The sequence below is a fragment of the Herpailurus yagouaroundi genome, unplaced genomic scaffold (assembly GCF_014898765.1).
Source record: "Herpailurus yagouaroundi ecotype Mexico unplaced genomic scaffold, PumYag 196, whole genome shotgun sequence".
Classification (NCBI taxonomy): Eukaryota; Metazoa; Chordata; class Mammalia; order Carnivora; family Felidae; genus Herpailurus; species Herpailurus yagouaroundi.
Window position 1 is genome coordinate 2722272 of NW_024412427.1, and position 21997 is coordinate 2744268.

The 21997-nt window shown below is 40.2% G+C and overlaps 1 protein-coding gene across 1 annotated transcript; it reads left to right on the plus strand.

Moving 5' to 3' along the window:
• Window positions 1-77: 77 nt before the first annotated feature.
• Window positions 78-21422, plus strand: SERINC3 (serine incorporator 3). Its single transcript, XM_040446976.1, has 10 exons — window positions 78-231; window positions 5744-5905; window positions 6513-6706; window positions 8057-8136; window positions 8790-8927; window positions 11476-11645; window positions 12427-12517; window positions 13324-13504; window positions 17851-18078; window positions 18705-21422. Exons 1-10 carry the CDS (start codon window positions 193-195, stop codon window positions 18841-18843), a joined length of 1422 nt encoding a protein of 473 aa, XP_040302910.1. The 5' UTR covers window positions 78-192; the 3' UTR covers window positions 18844-21422.
• Window positions 21423-21997: the final 575 nt, after the last annotated feature.

Sequence of the window (21997 nt, forward strand, 5' to 3'; positions counted from 1 at the left end):
CTTCTCCCTCTACCAATGACAGAGGCTCTCTCGGGCAGCAGCGGCTGAGGGCGGTGGGCGGGGTCGCGCAATGACGCAACTCGCGCGTTTCCGGCCTGAGAAAACGTCGCGTTTCTGGGGAGACGCCTCGACTGGCAGTTACCACCGCGCTAGAAACCTACCGACCGGCCGCTTCCATCACCAGGCGTCACCATGGGGGCTGTGCTGGGCGTCTTCTCCCTCGCCAGCTGGGTGAGTCCAGGATCTGATCTCTCCGTTGGACGTGTAGTTTGGGGGAGGGCAACAGGAGGGAGTCCCAGGCCCAGACTCTGTCGGTCCTTGGCCGGGAGTGGGGGGGCACAGGCCCTGGGCTGCACAGAGTATCCGGGGGCCCAAATCAAAATCCGTGATTGCCCCTGGAGATTGGGATCACGCGGCTCGCCTTCCGGGTTTGTAAGGGGAATGTAGGAGGCCAGGCCGTCATTGTTTACAATTTCGATTGCCCCGCCCCCGTGAGCCTTCAGGCCTCTGGGTTCCTCTGGAGCTGGGACCTGAACCGCGGAATGACAGTTCCGGGGCGAGGGAGCTCTGGTTCTTTTAGAAGTAACTTCATAAAGTGGCGTCGTTTAATTTTGGGTGGCTTAAACGATGTATTTATCCCATAGCATGGATTTGCCAATGCTACAGAGTATGTGGCAGAGCTGGGATTTTAACCAAGGCCTGTATGCAGTTCTGGTGCAAAGGAAAGAAAGCCTGGTGGATTATTATTCAAAATTGGAAGCCATGGCGTGAACATTTTGAGACCTTGTCCAAGGCATTTATCTCTGGCTTCCTGTAACATGAGGATAATCACTCCAGCGTTCCACACCTCGAGAGCTGCTGTGAGGATAAAGTGAATAAATTGGATTGAATCACTTTGTAGGTTGTAAACGGCCTATTTTAAAAAGGAAAGTTTAGGATCTAGGGACGAGAATATGGTGAGTTTCCTCATATACTTGACCCTGAGGATCATGATTCTTTAAAATCATTTTTTTGTTTCATAACTTCCCAGCTGATTTTGTTGATCAATGACTCAATCTCAACTCATTATACTACCATTTCTTAGGGACAAAGTGTATTTTCCATTTTTTTTTAAAGATTTTAAGTAATCTTTACATCTAGTAGAGCTCCATCTCACAACCCTGAGATCAAGAGTCACATGCTTCTCTGACTGAGCCAGCCTGGCGCCCTTCCATTCTTTAAGGCTGTTGACCTTAAATCGGAAGGGTGTTTAGTCATTTGCAGGTTCCTTGAGAGCAGCGGTCTTCCAATTTTTTGACCTTGACCCAAAATAAGAAATAAATTTTATGTAGTCGATTTAATATGCCCAATTAGACCCAAGTTTCATGAAATAAATTTTACCTTTACCATCTGCTGTACAATTTTTGTTTCACAGTAAAACAAATCCTGGTTGAATTTTATGATCCACTAGTGGGTCAGGCTATTTGCAAAATAGATTTAGGAAGAAATATAGTTAAGAAGGTAATTAATTAAGGAGTGATTTGTAATTTGAAACAAAGATGTCTTTTTTTTTTTTTTTAATCCTAACAACGTGCAACACATTTTGGCTTTTTGTAAAGTTAAGATTTGAATTGATGCCATCAAAGCATTTCTCTCTATAAATTGCTTTTATATTTTATTAATCCCTTTTGTTCAACAGGAATAGCAAGAAGTGCAGTGTACCAGAGAATGGAATGAGGGAAGGGAAGAATAATAGGAAATAAAGTCAGAAAGGTAGCAGGGAGCCAGCCAAATCCTATAGATAACCCATTGTTTGGTCTTGTAGGATAATTTAAGGACTTTGGCTTTTACTCTTAAAGTGACAGAGGGATCCATTATAGAAAAGAGGAATGATGGGATCTGATCTGTGTTTTAACAAGGTGGTTGTGTGGAGAACAGATGGTAGAAAAGAAAGAGGAGAGCAATGTAAAGGAGAAAAAACGTTCTTTGCATCCTCTGTGAGGTTAGTGGTTGGGGGTCTGTGAATTAAACTGACAAAAGACAGATTAGCACAAGAAAAAAGAGCTATGTACACATGCAACACACATATACACAGGATGTTTTTCATCATTCAGTGATTAATAACTCAAAAGGTAGTTAGAAAATATGGCTTATTATATACCTAACTTAATAGGGGAGAAGAAAACGGCTTTTATAGGATAGGTTTCTTTAGAGAAGACAGGTGGGTTTTTAGAACAAACAGATAAGGAAGTTTGTGATAATACTTGTTTGTGTAGGTGCAGAGGTCTTTTGTCTTCTTCATGGCCATAAAACTCTTGGAGAGAGAGTTTATGGCAGCTTCATATCCTAGAAGTTGCTGCTTTTAGTTAGATGAAGAAAGCTCCAAGAAGGCTTTTTCCCGTGTCTGTTGAATCTCAAATGTCTTCATCTTAAAATAACCTATACCAACTCTGGCTTCTGAATGGGTCACTTCAGCAGTGAGACAGGAGCCATTGCAATTAATCCAGGTGAGTGATGATAGTAGTGGCTCAGACCAACATGATAGTTAAGGATGCTAAGAAGTGATCAGATTCTGGATATAGGGGCACCTGGGTGGCTCCATCGGTTAAGCGTCTGACCCTCAATTCAGCTCAGGTCATGATCTCACGGTTCATGAGTTCCAGTTCATGAGTTTCAGCCCTGCGTTGGGCTCTGTGCTGACAGTGCAGAGCCTGCTTGGGATATTCTCTCTCTCCCTCTCTCTCAAAATAAATAAATAAAAACTAAAAAAAAAAAAAGATTCTGTATATATATTCTGAGGATAAAGCTGATGTGCTCACAGATTGGGTGATGGTTTTGGAAAAAAAAGAAGGCATCAAGGATGACTCCATGGTTTTTGGCCTGAGTAACAGGAAGAATAGAGTTGTCATATACTGAGATAGGGAAATGATAATAACAGTAGGACAGCTTTGTTCCACAGATTGAGTACCTACTGTGTAAAGATACAGGAGACAAACAGTAGGTGGTCCCTCCTAAAGGTACTTAAAGTCTCCTGATATTTATAAACAAGTAAGTGGGTATGTTAGTTTGCTAGGGCTCGATAACAAAATACCACAAACTAGGCAGCTTAAGCAACAGAAATTTATTGTCTCTCTGTTCCTGGAGGCTAGAAGTCAGAGATTAAGGTGTCGACAGGGTTGGCTCCTTCTGAGGGTGATGAGAGAGAATCTATCCCATGCCTTTTTCCCAGCTCCGGGTGGTTTGTATCAGTCTTTGATATTCCTTCGCTTGTAGATCTCTGCCTTCGTCTTCAGTTGGTAGGTATTCTTCCCATGCTGCATGTCTGTGCTCAAATTCTCCTTTTTATGACACTAATCATGTTTAATTAGGTGCCCACTCTTCTCCAGCATAACATCATTTTAGCTAATTACATCTGCAGTGACTCTGTTTCCAAATTAGGTCACATTCTCCAGTACTGGGATCAGGACTTCGACATACTAATTTGACACAGTTCAACCCATAACAAACAGTAGGCAGTTATTATGAGATTATTTTATGGGCCAGAAAATAAATAACTACAGAGAGTCAGGAGTGTGTGGATGCAGACAAAATAAACCTGAAGTGATTAGTGTCGTTGTTGACTGTAAAACCTCTGTTCCAGTCGCTGGCTAGCTACAGACCTCTGGGTCTTTTGGCCCAGATTATAGTTAAGAATTGGATACTGAATATGGGTGATGAATTTCCCATGGTTGTTGTGGTAGCAAATGTTAATGGCTACCGTGATAATATTGAGCCCCTGCTGTGTCAGGCATTATGCTACTTGCTGGATATTCCTGATACTAGCTCATTCTTCACGCAGTAACTGTTTGGGTAGGTGGTGTTAATGCCCATTTTTACAGATGAGAAAACTGGGCTTTTAAGAAGCTTAACGTCTTGCTCCAGATCACACAAAACCATGATAAAGGCCACGCAAGGTACCATCTATAAAAAGTAAAGACTGGGACCATACTGTGAGACCGGCATCCTCTACAATTTTTTTTTTTTTTTTAACGTTTATTTACTTTTGAGACAGAGAGAGTCAGAGCATGAACGGGGGAGGGTCAGAGAGAGAGAGGGAGACACAGAATCTGAAACAGGCTCCAGGCTCTGAGCTGTCAGCACAGAGCCCGACTCGGGGCTCGAACTCACGAGCCATGAGATCATGACCTGAGCCGAAGTCGGACGCTTAACCAACTGAGCCACCCAGGCGCCCTGTGTCCTCTACAATTTACATCTCCTGCTTCTGCTGATGATTCTGACTTTAGCCTGCCCTTGTGATGTGACTTAATGTCACCTGTGAAAGCAATTCAAGCACTTTCCTAATTAAGCCTACATAAAAATGACTCAAATTATGCCTTCCTCTGGAATGCTCACCAGAGATCCAGGTTACTTTTCTTTTTTTCAATTGAGGTAAAATTCACAGAATATAAAACTAACCATTTTAAAGTGTGTAATTTTGTGGTATTTAGTACATTCACAGTGTTGTACTGTCATCACATCTGTCTAGTGTAGAACATTTTCCTTCCCCAAAGGAGAAGCTCGATTCTCATTAAGAAGTCATTCCCCATTTCTTCACCCCCCCACCCCCCCATCCAGCCTCTGGAAACTAATGCTTTCCATCTCTGGATTTATTTATTCCAGATATTTCAGATAAATGAAATACAGTATGTGACCTTTTGTGTCTGGCTTCTTTCACTTAGCATGATGTTTTCTAGGTTCATCCATGTCGTACCATATATCAGTACTTCGTTCATTTTTATGACTGAGTAATATTCCATTGTGTGGATATACCACATTTTATGTATCCATTCATCAGTTGATAGACATTGGGTTGTTTCTGCCTTTGGCAACTGTAAATAGTGCTGCTTTGAACATTCGTGTACAGGCTTTTGTTTGAATACCTGTTTCGGTTCTTTTGGGTATCTATTTAGGACTGGAATTGCTGGGTCAAATGGTAATTCTGTAAGGACTCTCCAGATTACTCTCGAAAGGAGCTAAATGGCTCTTGCTAACCTTATTTACGATGATTTCCATGTAATGTTGCTTTATGTTATAATACCAGATTTGGTAACTAGGTTCCTTAAATAGCAAGGGGAGTTAGGTTTTTATTTTTCTCAGTATTTAAAAAAAAAATTTTTTTAACGTTTATTCATTTTTGAGAGAGAGAGAGAGAGTAGGAGCACAAGTTGTGGGGGGGGGGGGTGATGGGAGAGAGAGGGAGACACAGAACCCAAAGCAGGCTCCAGGCTCTGAGCTGTCAGCACAGAGCCCGACGTGGGGCCTGAACTCACGAACTGTGAAATCATGACCTGAGTCGAAATTGGATGCTCAACTGACTGAGCCACCCAGGCGCCCCTATTCTTCTCAGTATTAATATATACTGTTTTTCAATAAAGTATACTCTCTGTGTGAATATAACTAACATATACTGGGCTCCTTCCATGTTTTAGGCCTGTGTTGAGTACTCATTTCATACAGCAATGTGTGGGGGAGGAAGATTCTGTTATTGAGTCTATTTTACAGAGGGAGAAATAAGCTTAGCTTATGTAACTTGCTGAGGTAGAGTGACAGAAATAATATTGACTCCAGAATCCGTGCTTTTAATCACTTCCTCCTCCCAGCTATAACTGTCTCAGGTAAAGCTGAGAAAACCTGGCCGAACTCCTCATCTTCTGCTCTGTGACACTTACGACACGAAGAGGTCCACTGAAAGAGGTCTCACATAGCTGTGGTGTGCTTGTCGCAGGTTCCGTGCCTTTGCAGTGGTGCGTCATGTCTGCTGTGTAGCTGCTGCCCCAATAGTAAGAATTCCACGGTGACCCGCCTCATCTACGCCTTCATTCTCTTCCTGGGCGCTGCTGTGTCCTGTATCATGCTGACAGAAGGGATGGAGTCTCAGCTGAAGAAGGTAAGGAGAAGTAACAGTGGCCTTAATGTGCTGGTTATTTGTATTATTTTTACAGTTGGCACAATTTTAGTTGTGATTAACGTCCCAACTTTTCACCATTGTAAAACTCAGTCAAGTTCATTGTAACTGTTGGGTTTTTAAATTACTTTTGGGTATAGTCAAGACAGACTATGAAAGGGTTAGTCCTTTTCCAGAAATAAAGGTCGTCAGAACAAACATCTTCAGAGTCTCATGTCACAACTCAGAGAAAAATATTAAAAGAGTGACACGAAAACATTATCTTTCCATGTATGTTTCAGATTTAAACATTTACCTAGACTCGACCTTCACCTGTGGAAGGAGTCAGTTGCCATGAAAATTTGTGGCAAAATGGGAGATAACCTCATCAATAAGAAAAAAGCACTTCACTTTTATTTGCAAAATACAAGTTGTTTCTACTGTTTGGTGATAAGGTTGCAAGTGAATTGGAAGGCAAAAAGTGAAGTCCCACAGGACAGTCTTGCAGTTGTTGAAGCAGTCAGTTTTAGAAATCGAGGCTTTTTTGTGATGGGATAGAATCTTCGTTTAAATGTGGATATTGCCATAACATTGCAATTGCTTTTTCCAGATCCCTGGATTCTGTGAAGGGGGGTTTAAAATCAAGGTGGCTGATATAAAGGCAGATCAAGATTGCGACGTGCTGGTTGGTTATAAAGCTGTATATCGGATCAACTTTGCCTTGGCCATCTTTTTCTTTGTCTTCTCTCTGCTCATGTTAAAAGTAAAAACAAGTAAAGATCCCAGAGCAGCAGTACACAATGGGTATGTACAATTTATTTTATTATTTACTTGCTATATTATGGCGTGGGTCCTCCTGTTGAGCAGTTAATGTTGCTATTTGGATGGAAGCAGTAGAGTGTATGAATCGGTGGTCCACATATATTTTTGATCTGTTTCTGACCTATTGTACATGTGAGGTTGTTTCAGTGTTATTTCCAGTTGGAGCTCTGTAGCACAGAGAGGGTAGAGGGGATGAGGAAAATCTTGTCCTTTCTTTTAATACCTTTGTTTCAGGTTCCTAGATTTTTATCAAACACCCGTGAAAACAGTTCACGCACTGTGCTAGGCACTGCACACACACAGACACATACACTTTTTATTGTTAAAAGAGAAAAATGTACCTGATATATTAAACAGTATACAGAAAAATAAACTGGATCACTGATTTACACATCTGTTGTTTTCCATTCCTGACTGCCCCCAGTTCCTCTTAGTTTCAAGTAATTCTTTTTTTTTTTTTAATTTACTCATTTTGAGAGAGAGCGAGAATGCACAAGTGGGGGAGGAGCAGAGAGAGAGAGAGAAACAGAGAAAATCCCAAGCAGGCCCCACACTTGTCAGCACAGAGCCCAAAGTGGGACTCGAACCCTGGACTGCAAGATCATGACCTGAGCCGAAATCAAGATTCGGATGCTTAAACCAACTGAGCCACCCAGCCGCCCCGGTTTCAAATAATTCTTATTTGAAGACTGAAAGTTCTGTAAACTTTATATGTATCATAATCCCCTTTTTATAGATGCAGTAACTGAACTTCAGAGAGATTGGAGTGTCTGAGATTTCTGAGCCAGTGAGAGTTAGAGGTAGGATTGAAACTCAGTTCTGTCCAGCTCCAAAGCCTGATTCTTTTCACTCTGCCATACAAGACAGTCTTTAAAGATCATGAACTGAAAGCCAGCTTTGGTCCTGGCTTTGCCAGTGATGAACTGTGTGATTGTGGGCACAAGGCACTTAGGTCCTGTATTGTGAAAGAAGGATTAGACGATAACTTTTTCCTAGATCCAATAATTAGTTGCTTCATATTTAGCTAACATTGTTAGTTTAGAATGCCCCAGAATTCTAGAAAAATTCCTATCTTTAATTGCTAAATGTAGGGAAGTTCTTAAGTTATGTGTTTTTCTCTTACATCTATGAGTGATTTGTTCTCTGGGCTAATGTTTGTCTTTAAATTGTATGAAAGATTGAGTGAAACAGCTTCATATCAAATGAAGGGATAAGCCCAGACAATCATGTTGGAAATGCTGAGTCTTTATTTTTGCATTTCAGAAATTCACTTTTCTCAGCATAAGAGCAAAAATTAACATTTCATAGATGTACTTTTTTATATTTTAATAGGTTTTGGTTCTTCAAAATTGCTGCCATCGTTGGTATCATGGTTGGCTCTTTCTACATCCCTGGGGGCCATTTTGCCACAGGTATGCTACTAAGGGGGTTAATTATAATATACACAGACTCTACAAATGATGGAGTTTAAGCTACATTTTCATTACTGGTTTTGCAGAACTGGCAATTGAATGAAGTGGTATTCAACTATATGACTCAGTACTAATATTAAGATAGTAATTAATTGTATAAACCCAGGAGGCATTCAGCCCACTTCTCAGCTGGAACCATATTTTGCCAGTATCTTAATATACCTTCTCACTTGGCAGTACTAAGTTAATCAGAGAGCTTGTCAACATAGGGACCTGTAGGAACTCATATGTCTCATATCCCTGTCTTAATCTGCTTTCTTACCATAACATCAAGTGACTTCTGTGGATTTCCACTGTGATTTTTTTTTTCCCTTGTAAAATAAAGGAAAATGCTTACTGTACCATTTGGAATGTCAGATCCCAGGCTCCCCTTGGCACAAGCTAGAACAAGTTTTAAAAGGTCTGAAACCCAACAAAACACTTCTCAGAGAATGCCTTTGAGTTTGGATTTGGAATAATTTTGCTGTGCTGCTGGAGACAGAATATTCTTTACCACCTCTTACTTGAATTGAAATTGTTTTAAAATATTGGACAGTGATATTCTGAAATGTTACTCCTGTGGTTAAGAATACCTTTGTTCTTTTGCTTTGTAGCCTGGTTTGTTGTTGGCATGGTAGGGGCCTTTTTGTTCATCCTCATCCAGCTAGTGCTGTTGGTAGACTTTGCCCACTCTGTGAATGAATCATGGGTAAATCGAATGGAAGAAGGAAATCCAAGGTGTTGGTATGCTGGTAAGTATCTGAACTCACCTATAAGAGCCATACTGCATTATGCTACATTAAACACAATGTACGTTAGACACTATTAACTATAGAGAACCAACTGAGGGTTGCTGGAGGGGAGGTAGGTGGGGGAATGTGCTACATGGAGGCGGGCATTAAGGAGAGCACTTGTGTTGAGCACTGGGTATTGTATGTAAATGATGAATCACTAAATTCTACTACTAGAATTACCATATGTGTTGTTATCATATATTGTCATATATGTTAATAACTAGAATTTAAATAAAAACCTGAAACAAAAAAATAAATAGGATGTGCAGTAAAAATCTTCATTGATTTAAATGTATAAACTTCCAAATGAGAGCTGACTTCTTAAAAACTACAGTTTTCCAGTTGAGTCAGTTCTTTTTTTTTTTTAATTTTTTAACATTTATTTATTTTTGAGAGACAGAGAGAGGCAGAGCATGAGCAGGGGAGAGAGAGAGAGAGAGAGAGAGATACAGAATCTGAAGCAGGCTCCAGGCTCCGAGCTGTTTGTTAGCACAGAGCCCGACGCAGGGCTCGAACTCAAGAACTGTGAGACTATGACCCGAGCTGAAGTCGGAGGCTTAACCGACTGAGCCACCCAGGCGCCCCAAGTCAGTTCTGAATTGTATACATTACTGGAAGGAGGAAGCACAGATAACATAAATCATTGGCTTCTCTCAATTCATTTATTTTGAGATTTATAATGTAACTAGATGTATTTAGATAAAGAAAAACAGTTGTATATAGTGATGTAGTTTTGGTTTTGATTTCCTTGTTGCCATAGACAGGGGATTCAAGTGGGTTATACATACGGGTCATCTGCCCACATCCCTCAGGCAGATAGAAGTGAACAGTCCTTACTGCTTTATTCAGAATATGACTCACACCCCTTGTAAAAGCTTTCTGGTAGAAAAAGGGCACTTAAAATTTCTAGGGTGGAAATAGGATATACAGCTTGTAACAATGGGGTGGGAGTTGAGTTCTCTCCTTACTAGGGGCAATGACCCAGCATACCTCATTTAAAAAAAATAAATGGACCAGGACCCAGCTCCTGCCCCTCCACCCATTATAAAAGTAATAGTGAGGCGCCTGGGTGGCTCAGCCGGTTAAGCGTCTGACTTGGGCTCAGGTCATGATCTCACAGTTCGCAGGTTTGAGCCCCACGTCAGGCTCTGTGCTGACAGCACAGATTCTGTGTCTCCCTCTCTCTCTGCCCCTCCCCCAGTCACACTCTGTCTCTCTCTCAAAAATAAAATAAACACTAAAAAAATAAAAAGTAATAGCTGCTCTGTGTCAAGAACTCGGAAAACCAAAAATCACAAAAGAAAACATTCCCCCATAATCCAACTCTTCAGTAATTAATACTCACTGTTAACATATTAGTCTATGTCTTTCCAGACTTTTTTTTTTTTTTAAGTTTATTTATTTATTTTGGGAGAGAGGGAGAGAGAGAATCCCAAGTGGGCTCCATGCTGTCAGTGCAGAGGCCAGCACGGGCCTCAATCTCATGAACCAGTCTCACGAATCATGAGATCATGACCTGAGTCGAGATCAAGAGTCAGACACTTAACCAACTGAACCCCCCAGATGCCCCTCTATTTACTTCCATTTTTTATAATTCATTTGGACTCACTCAACTTTAGAAGAATTTGATAATGAGCTGAGCATTTGCCATACTTTGGAGTAACTAAAAAGTAGAGAAATCTTGCATGTTCTTATGGAAAAACATTAGGAACTATGCTAATAATTTAATATACATTATCATTTGATAGTAATATATACATCATTTAATTTTAAACATGCAAAATCCATGGAGATTATGATAAATGGAAACTAGTTTTCTCAAATAAGTCTGCTGTGAATTAAGTATAAGTTAATTGAGCTCAATGTTGCTATAGTTGGTCTGAGCATACTGTTACTCTGTCATGTTTTCTAATTTTCAGAGTTACACAGCTAATTGTTAATTGTCCATGTGAACAGAAAGGAATATTATTTTAGGTACTTAAAAAGAGCAAATATACCACTTTCCCACAATGATGTGGTCTCACAGTGACAGGAAACAGGTTTATGTGGCAGTAGCTGCAGAGGACAAACATCATAAAAGATGCCTGTCCATTGTTTTCTGCTAACACCATCCCTGGCATCTAGCTTACTGGACCTCAACCAGTTTGACGGCCCAGAAGTTTTGTAGGTTCCTAAGAAAGGCTTGTAATGAACATTACTTTACATACAGTTGGAGTTTACTCTAGCTGGAATGATCACATGTCTGGTTTTTCAACCCATGGAATCAAGTAAGGTAGTCTAGGAAGTGAATTCAGTTGCTTGGTGGATTTTTGAATTTAACATTGAGCTGCCTCTAATGCTGTCTGAAACATCAGCCTTGGGTCTCCTGTAATTTTCCTGTAAGATGTTGACCACTCTAACAATAAAATAATGTGTCTTTATTTTTATATGGAGTAGAAGACAATTGGTCTTCATTAGAAAAGTTTGTTACAATCACGAGCATTCATGTTGGCTTCCCTTTTTCTAGCTTTACTCTCCGTCACAAGCATCTGTTACATCCTGTCAGTCGTGTTTGTCGGGTTATTCTATGCATACTACACCAAACCGGATGGCTGCACAGAGAACAAGTTCTTCATTAGTATTAATTTGGTCCTTTGCGTTGTGGTTTCTGTTATATCCATCCACCCAAAAATTCAGGTATGGTCTTCTGCTTCGTCCTCCTGTGACAGATTTTTAATTGATGCTAAACTTTAACTGACATAATCTTTTATGTGAGTTTATGTTTAAGATTATGTACTTAAATATTTTCCCATATTATGATAAAGTCTTTATAATTATAACTTAGTAACTGTAAAGTGTGCCATTGAGTGAATAATTTCCCTGTCATTTAAAAAAAAAAAAAAACCCTAGGTAACCTGAAAATTTATAGCTCTTATAAAATACTTTACATCGTGAGTGATTCTTAGGAAACCTTAGCCAAGATATTAAACTAGAAAATCATTGCTTTTAGTATTTAAAAATAAAACTCAAGTGTGCAAGTTTCACCATTTAAAAACCATACTTAAAAAATCGTAGAGTTGTAGATGAGAAATACGAAAAGAATATGAGACATCGCCTCTCCTTTCAAAAATGAAAAAGCTGAAGTTGCAGAGAGATGATGGATCACCTGGTAGCTAGTTAGGCCAGAGCTAAGCTTAGATTCTCCTACACCAAGGGACTAGTAAATCAAGCCCCTGTGGGATATACAGGAATTCCAGGACTATGAAATCCCTTGAGAACTAATAGTACATGGTTCCTCTTTCTTGGTTCTTTTTCAGGCTAACTCAGACTGACAGGTTACCTTTCATCTTTCAGCTGTCAAGTAGAATCAGCAGGTTCTCAGTTAATAGTATTTCAGGGGAGCCTAGGGAAATCCACTGGGTTTTAGGAAGTCAGCCCTTGCAGTTCCTGTGGCATTGTTTTCTTTTTGATTTCACAGGAACACCAGCCTCGTTCTGGTCTCTTGCAGTCCTCTCTCATCACCCTGTACACCATGTACCTCACCTGGTCAGCCATGTCCAATGAACCTGGTAAGGGAATGTTGATAGCACATTCATTTGATGAGAAGAAAGTAGGAAATTACTCTTGGCAGGTGCAAAACTAGAGGTAGAGCAAACATTAAACAGGCGAACAAACAAAAAAGTTCACTCCAATGTACAGTGTTAACTATGATGCAGATACTTACATTTCAAGTTTTATTCTTCATGTCTGTTCTTAGCTGTTCATAGCTGATAGCCTGAAGGACCACAGTCCTTTATACAGTCTAAGCTTTTCCCTGAACTTAGACTAAGTCAGACTAGTTAAGAGTTGGACAAGGCAACATTGTTTTGGCCCTCTGTAGCATTTTTTAATTGAATTTCACTTTGGTGTTAAGGCTCTAGAAGAAATGACTGTGAGAAATCTCTTTTGCATTGTGTCTCACTCAATTGGGTATTCTGTGGACTTGTTTTAAAGGAAAACAGTTACTGCAGACCTTCCAGTGATGACTCAACTTATTGTTTTTGTACTCCTATTTAACTATGTAAAAACAAAACTAGGGAAAAATTCCTTGCGCTTAAAGCCTTTGTAAAACTATAGACGCAAAAAGATTTGCCAGTAAACTTCAAAATCCGTAAAATGAAGATTGACATTTATGAAATTTGACAAATATTTTGTTGCATCTTTTTTTCTAAAACTAAGTCACTGATTGCAACACAAATATATCTAAGTTTCCAGGTTCTTTTAAGTATAGCAGTCTCATGCTATACATCATGACTGAATAAATGTGTGAGCATATCCCTCAAATCGTTTCCTGGAACAAGAAGAGTTCTAAGGATAATAAATTTTCCATTTTCAGATCGTTCCTGCAACCCTGGCCTGTTCAGTATTGTTACACACATGACCGCACCAACTTTGGCTCCTGGAAATTCAACTGCTGTAGTCCCTACCTCTGGTCCGCCCTCAAAGAGTGGGCATCATCTGGATCTAGAGAATTTTATTGGGCTGACAGGCTTTGTTCTCTGCCTTTTGTATTCTAGGTAAGTTAAAAAGTACTTGGGACAAGATTCTTAGGATAGTCAATAATACAGCAAAGAAGCTATTTTCTTTTCAAAAAGCAGTGTGAGGAATTAAAAACAACAATTTAACTCTTCTTTATGGGAAGCCCTTGACTTGCCTCGGTTACCCAGCCATGGATATTTCTTAAAGCCCAGTAAATTGTCTCATCAAATAATTCCTTCCAGACATAGAGATACCTTCTCTTTCACTAGAGGATAAAGTCTTCATCTGACCCTAGATCAACTAGAGTAATGGCTCTGGTTGATATTTTTTTGTAAGAAAATCTTTATTTCCTGATAATTGTAAAAAAAATAAACAATTACAGAGGTGTCTGGGTGGCAGTTAAGTCAGTTAAGTGTCTGACTCTGGATCTCAGGTCATGATCTCACAGCTTGTGAGTTCGAGCCCTAAGTCAGGCTCTGCACTGTCAGCGCAGAGCCTGCCTGGGTTTCTGTCCTTCCCTCTCTCTGCCTAACCCTCTCCCTCTCCCTCTCCCTTTCTCCCTCACCCCAACCCCCCCACCCCCATGCGTGCATGCACACTCTCTCTCTCTCAAAATAAATAAACTTAAAAAAAAACCCAAAACTACAGAATTCTGTTACAGCTAATTTTAAAGTCTCTAGTTAATCCAAGAGCTCAGATATAACCTATTTTAGCACTTTGCACTCCTATATATGTAACATTGGAATAAGCAAATGTATAGATAAAAGGTGATTCATTTCTTACCCATTTTTATTGGTATTTTCTGCATAATAGCATATGTTATTTTAATAATTAAAAATATGAGGTAAAAATGGGCAAGGATATATTTATGTAAATTGACAAGTGAGAAAAGTATAAAGTGGAGAATGAAAGTATCCTCACTCCAAATTTACCTCTTCCATGGTTAACATTATATGGTACATAATAGTTCACACTTTTCCCCTTTGCTTATACTTAAGTGTCTGTCAATCTATTTGTATCTGTAGAAATATACACAATTTTATGTATAGTTATATACATGATATCACTTGATAAATAATAACTTAAAATCAATTAGGAATGTACCATATAAATCCATGTAGTATTCTCAGATATGAACTTTGTTGTTATAATTTGGACAGCTTTCCACGTTTTGTGTAGATTTATCTTTTTTTTTTTTTTTTTTGATGCTTGCTTGAAATACGGATTGGCACACTATAGCCCTTGTGCTGGCTGCCTACTCTTGCGAATAAAGTTGTATGGGAACACAGCTGTGCTCATGTGTTTGTTATATTGTCTGATCTTTTTTGTTTGTTTTGCTTTTGGCCTAACGTGTTTTGTATTGCTTTTGAGATATAATTTCCATACTATAAAATTCACCCTTTTAAATTATACTACTCAGGTTTTTAGTCTATTCACAGGATTGTGCAACCATCACCACAATCAGTTTTAGAAGATTTTATTTTGCCAAAAAGAAACCATGCTCATTAGCAGTCACCTTTCTATTCCCTCCCTCTCCAGTCCTTGGCAGAAATGAATCTCCTTTTGTCTCTGTAAATTTGCTTATTCCAATGTTTCATATATATGGAATCATAAAATACATGGTCTTTTGTGACTGTTTTTTTTTACGTAGTATAATGTCTTCAAGGTTCATCCATGTTATGACATATCAGTACTTAATTCCTTTTTATTGTTGGAAATAATACTCTGTTGTGTGCATATATACCACATTTTGTTTATCCTTTATCAGTTGATGGATGTTTTGGGGTTGTTTCCACTGTGGGACTAGCATGAATAATGCTGCTATGAACATATGTGTGCAAGTTTTTTGTGTGGATGTACACTTTAAATTTTCTAGGATACATACCTAGTTGTAGAATGGCCGGGCTGCCAAAGTATTGTCTAAAGTGGCTACATCATGTTACAGTCCCAGCAGCAATGTATGAGTCTTCCAGTTTCATCAGTTCTTAATCAAAATACTGTAATTGTCTTTTTTTTGTTGTAGCCATTCTAGAGGATGTGAAGTGGCATTCCATTACGGTTTTGATTTGTGTTTTCCTGGCAACTAATGATATTGAGCATTCTTTTCATGTGCTTGTTAGCCATTTGTATATCCTGAAGAAATGTCTGTTTAGATCTTTTGCCTACTCTTAAATTGGGTTATTTGTCTTTTTATTGTTTTTTTTATTTTTTTATTTTTTTATTAAAAAAAATTTTTTTTTTTTAACGTTTATTTATTTTTGAGACAGAGAGAGACAGAGCATGAACGGGGGAGGGGCAGAGAGAGAGGGAGACACAGAATCTGAAACAGGCTCCAGGCTCTGAGCCATCAGCACAGAGCCCGACGCGGGGCTGGAACTCACGGACCATGAGATCATGACCTGAGCCGAAGTCGGATGCTCAACCGACTGAGCTCCCCCAGGCACCCCCTTTTTATTGTTTTTATATATGACTTGAATAAGGGGTCCAGCTTCATTCCATCATGTGTGGGTATCTACTTGGCTCAGCACCCTTTGTTGAAAAGACCATTCTTTCCAACATTGAGTTGTCTTGGTATCCTTGTCAAAAATCCATTGACCATAAATGTAATGGTTTATTTCTGGACTTGTAATTCTGTTTCATCGATCTGCGTATCTATCCTTATTCTAGTACCACACGGTTTTGATTACTGTAGCTTTGTACTAAGTTCTGAAATCAGGAAGCGTGAGTCCTCCAAATTTGTTCTTTTTCAAGATTGTTTTGAATATTCTGAGTCCCTTGCATTTCTATGTAAATTTTGGGTTTAGCTTGTCAGTTTAATTGAGATTTAAATAAGGATTGCATTGAATCTGTTCGTCAACTTGGGGAGTATTACTATCTCAACACTATTAAGGCTTCTAGTTTATAACATAGGATGTTTCATTTAAGTCTTCAGTTTCTTATCAGTGGTTTAGAGTTATTAGCATACAAGTCTTAAACATTTTTTTTTGCATTTCTAAGTATTATAAGTTCGATTTTTTTAATTAAAAAAATTTTTTAATGTTCATTTTTGAGAGAGAGAGAGAGAGAGAGAGAGAGTGAGTGGGGGAGGGGTAGAGAGAAGAAACACAGAATCTGAAGCAGGCTCCAGGCTCTGAGCTGTCAGCACAGAGCCCGATGCAGGGCTCAAACTCACAAGCCATGAAATCATGACCTGAACTGAAGTTGGACGCTTAACCAACTGAGCTACCCAGATGCCCCATAGGGAGATTGTCTTCTTAATTCGTCTTTTAGGTTGTTCATTGTTAATGTATAGACATAGAATTGTTGTATATTGATCTTGTGTCCTGCAAGATTATTTATTGATTCTAATAGTATGTGTATTCCTTAAGGTTTTCCATGTACAAGGTCAAGTTATCTGCAAGTAGAGATCATTTTACTACTTTTCCAATCAGGATGCCTTTTATCTTTTTCTTGCCTAATTACTCTGACTCGAACCTCCAGTACCACGCTGAATAGAAATGGGGACAGTAGACTACCTGTCTTGTTCCTGATCTTAGCAGGACAGCTTTTAGTCTTTCACTATTAAGCATGTCTGCTCTGGGTTTTTCATAGATGCCCTTTATCAGTTTGAGGAAGTTCTCTATTCCTAGGTTGAGTGTTTTTATCAGGAAAAGGCATTATTAGATTTTAGTCAAATGCTCTTCCTATGTCTGTTGAGATGATTGTGTGGTTCTTGTCCTTTAGTTGTATGTACTTTTTTTTTTTTTTTATTCAGTCATTTAACACACTTACAGTTAGCATCTGCTGTTAGAAATGCAGAGATGACTACGGTCGTTGTTGTTGAGGAGTTCTAGGACTAGCAAGAAAGACAGGCATGGTAAGTGCTACAGCAGAGGGAAGCATAAGGAGCTGTGGGATTTTAACCCAGCCTGGTGATGAACTGATGTCAGGGAAGGCTTTCTAGAAGATGTGGCATATAGAGAACTGAAGGATAAGTAAGTTAGCTGGGAGAAGGTTTGTGGGTGGTATATTCCAAGCATAGAGGAGGCACTTGTGAAGTCATGGAAGCAGACATTGAGAGCATAGTGAAAACTCCTAAGCAGTTAAGCCATCAAGTAGTAACTGATAAAAGTACTCTCTTTTTTTTTTAAGATTTTATTTTTAAGTGATCCCTACATTGAATGTGGGTCTTGAACTCACAACCCTGAGATCAAGAGTCGCGTGCTCTACTGAGTAAGCCAGCCAGGTGCCCCCACCCCTGCTGTCTTGTGATGACAGGTAGCCCTCCAGAAGGCCTTCAGTCCCCAAATAGGAGTTCAGGAATAACCGTCATGTATATAGGCCAATGGCAGCAATTCACCTCCTAGCCCCTTTCTGATTTGTCTTCTTTTGGATCACTTTCCAGCATCCGCACTTCCAACAATAGCCAAGTAAGTAAGCTGACCTTGTCAGGAAGTGACAGCGTGATCCTCCGTGATACAACCACCAATGGTGGCAGTGATGAAGAAGATGGACAGCCTCGGCGGGCTGTGGACAATGAGAAAGAAGGAGTGCAGTACAGCTACTTCTTATTCCACTTCATGCTCTCCTTGGCTTCCTTGTACATCATGATGACCCTGACCAGTTGGTACAGGTAGGAGGCACAGACTAACCAGGTGGAAGACCACTTGGCCCCCTTGAAAATCTCCATCCATTGCTTGACCCCAGAACCCCCTTGTCTTGCCCATATCATGAAGTTGTGTTCAGTGCTCTTTTCTGAAGTGCCTTTGAGTTTTTCTCCTATTGGATTTAAAATCCAGTTGGAGTTCTTACAGTACAAATCATGGAGACCCCTTCCACACTTGAGTTACTTGAGAGAGAAAATCATGACATAAAGCAGCCTGACCCATCTTTGTTTACTAATTTTCCTCTATATGTGGCCATATAGAGTATTCCGGTCAAAGTAATGATGTGATACAGAAGGCAAGTTTGAGGGATGCCATTTCAATGTAGACTTTTGCCAATATCTAGAATAGCTAGACGTTCCTAAAGAACTTTGCCCAGGGGATACGGTAGTCAGAGTTCTTCGTGCTAGCAAGAAGATAAAAGCTCTTTGAGAGGCAGAGTCCCCTGCTTATAAAAAAGTAATAATAGCAGCTTTCTCAAGTTCCTCCTAGAACCTTACTAGAGAGTAGTGTCAGCCTCCTCCTTGGCTTTGGCCAGGGGGCTGCTGGATACTGATAACAGGCTCCTTTACTTGACTCTCTTCTGTTTTCTTAGTCCCGATGCAAAGTTCCAGAGCATGACCAGCAAGTGGCCAGCCGTGTGGGTCAAGATCAGCTCCAGCTGGGTCTGCCTCCTCCTTTATGTCTGGACCCTTGTGGCTCCACTCGTCCTCACCAATCGTGACTTCAGCTGAGCCTCTGAGAATTCATAAAGGTCTGCTTTGCTGAAAGCCCACATCTATTTTACTTTTGCTTCAACTAAAATATTAAGTGAACAGTTTGCAAATTTGACTATATCCAGGTTTGTATCAGAGGGCAAGATAGAGTAATGCTTGATGCAGGATCTGAACTTTTCATTTATATGTATATTATGTTTATTTGTAAGGATATATCGCAAAGGGAACATTTTGCGTTTTAAAGTGAACCACAGCTGTGCTGTGAAGAGTTCTTTATTGAGACCTATAGGATCCTACAACTTTGATTTAAAATGTAAGAAAAATGTTGGATATTTGAGGCCAATCATTAATATATTTCTATTGCAGTATCCTTAAAAAGCAAAAAACGAACACAAAAACCACCATTTCTATGACGGGTTTCCTCTGTGAAGTCTTTACTTGTGTGATGCAAACACTCTGTTCGGTCCTTAAACCCCTACTATGTGTAGCATCATAGTACTTGGGGAGGAGTGTGTGTGTGGGTCCTTCCCCAGAAGAGCAGGGTGGCTGATGTGACTACTGCTTCTACAGCTTGAGTTTGTTCAATTCGTGTTTTACACTACAGCATTGATGCTGCGCGATTATAGCTTTGCCAGAAGTGCTTTCCGTAAGCACTTTGTAGGTTTGGTTAAAATGAAGATTCACTTGGGAAAACAGTGCGACTTTAGGTCAATGTACTTATCTTGTTATATGAGTATGTAAAAGTAAATGCATGTGAATTTATTATATTTGCACTATAAAGTTATTTGATTAAAATGGAGACTTAAGCTTTGAAGGATTCCCCCCCCCCCTTTTTTACAGCTTTTATGAGTTAGCAGCCATCCTATATTTTTTAGACCTATATGGGCAGTCGGGTTTATCAAGCATTGAGCAGAATGTGCCTGTCCCTTCTAAAACGTAAGGTCTGGCTAGTAAGTAAAGGTTTGAACTCATCAAAAAATTGTACTAATAATTTTCCCTGGATAAGACACTTGCATAGATGAGAGGCAAGGCAGGCGGGCACCGTCAGGAAACTTATTCAGGAGAGGTAGCACACAAGGAGGTAGAATAGAACAGTCTGTTCCGTACCAGGCTCTGTCAGGTTCAAGGACACAACTTTACTCGTGACAGACACCAGCTCTGCCATCTTGGACTTAAAGTTTAGAGGAGGGCGAAAATGAGCTGACAGGTGTACAGCATGGTGTGATTAGTGCTGTGATTGAGGAATTGCGGAGAACCCAAAGGAGAGGTGCCTGGGGTGATGGGGGCGGGGGGTTGTCCTGGTAGGCTTCCTGGAAGAAGTGGCATCTAGGCCAGGGATTGTTAGGAGCTAGCTGAGAGAGAATTGGGGAAGTGGGCTGGCATTGCCGAGGGGTAGACAGAACTGCACGTCAAAGGCAGGGAGATGAAAACCCATTCGGTAAGGCTGGAATGGGGAGAAGAGGCAGGGATTGGGTCACGAAGGGGTTCGCAACCCACACTGAAGAGTTTGAACCTTACATTGAGAGCAGCAGGGAGCATATTCATAGTGACGTAAACAAATGGTCTTCAGTCACTGCGGCTGACACGTAGAGAAGGCATTTAGAGATGAGACCGGGGCAGGCCATGGACCATTTGAAACAGAGGAGTGAAAATGAGGATGGGGAGAAATTGATAGCTGAGCTACTCAGTAATTAAAATTTTAAAACTGGCAATTGATTAGATACAGGGAGAGGCAGATTCTGGAGTGATGCTGGTTTCAATCATCTGAGTCCGTGGGGTTCCATTTATATGGTGAGAGACAAGAAGAGGAACAAATTGTACCAGAAGGCTGGAGTTGGCCCCTTAAGAATGGCTAAGAACATAGGCCTGGAAGTTAGACTGTTGGGGTTTGTATCCAGCTTTGCCATTTCTGTCTGTCAAACTGGGTGGCTAATATTTATTGAGTACATACTATGCTTTATGACCTTGGGCCGGTGACTATCTGTGTGACTCTGTCTGAGCCTCAGCATTTTTCTCGTTTGAATAAAAAATAGTACCTAGTACATAAGATTGTTTAAAAGTGTAAAGTTACTCTGCAAAGTGCTCAGTGCATTGTAAACACTCGAGTGGTAGCTGCTGGTCTGGCCGTGGGCTAAAATGAGACTAGACAGCATTCACAGGTGAGAGGTGTTCAGCCACGGTCTGACGGAGGCCAGATTTAAGGTGTTCTTACAGAACTAAACAGGTAGGACACAAAGGGCACCATCTCAGTTGGGATGGAGGTTGGGGGATGGGGTAGGGAAGCAGCACTTGCCAGGAATTGTTGGAACCACCATGTTTTAAAAGAGTGCTTTATATCAAGGTATAGAGATAGAGTAGCAAGGGAGTTGGGGGGCAAAAAGGGGGGGGGGTTTAGCCCTTTGCTTTGCCAGTGTAAAGCAGACACCCCACTTTTCCTTAATAGCAAGGATAGCCAGATTAAGACCTTTAAAGGTACCGAACGCCAAAAACATGACGGTGTAACATCCCCCACCTTATGTAATGCAAAATAAAGCAATACTAAATTGTAAAATAAGTGTAACAGAGTCCAATAAAGTTCTTATTTTTTCTCATGATGATAACTTTGATATTAATTTGAAATAACAAATTTCCTTTGAAAATTAGGGAGCAGTATCCCTGTTTGCTTGGCTGTACTCTAAGAATAACTTGGCCTGTTGCTAGGAAACCTGGTATTACTCAAGACTCAAGTGAATTGTACACGTGAGTGCTGAATTATACATAAGCATAAATAATGTCAGCATGTTGAAGAAGCCCTGGATCATACTTGAAACAGGAGAGTATTTCGAATCATCGGATCAGACAGTAAAAGGCACGCACGGCCTGGCTCTAACCATCAAGAGAAACTGGGCTCCAGTCTGACTACCTGGTTTTGAAACCCAGCTCCACTACTTGACTTGCTGTGTGTCCTTGGGCAAGCTGCTTAACTTCTCTGTACCTCGTTTCCCTCCCTCTGTACCTCCTTCTCTGTACCTTGCAGTACTATTACTTAAGTACGCTTAAAGGTTAAATGAAGTTATCTATGTGAAACACTTAACGTAATGGATGCCCAGCGCTTACTGGCACCAGGAACTGTTAGCTATCCCTGGAAGAATCTGAGCCCCCTCCAGAAAGTACAGCTGGGCCTTAAGAACTG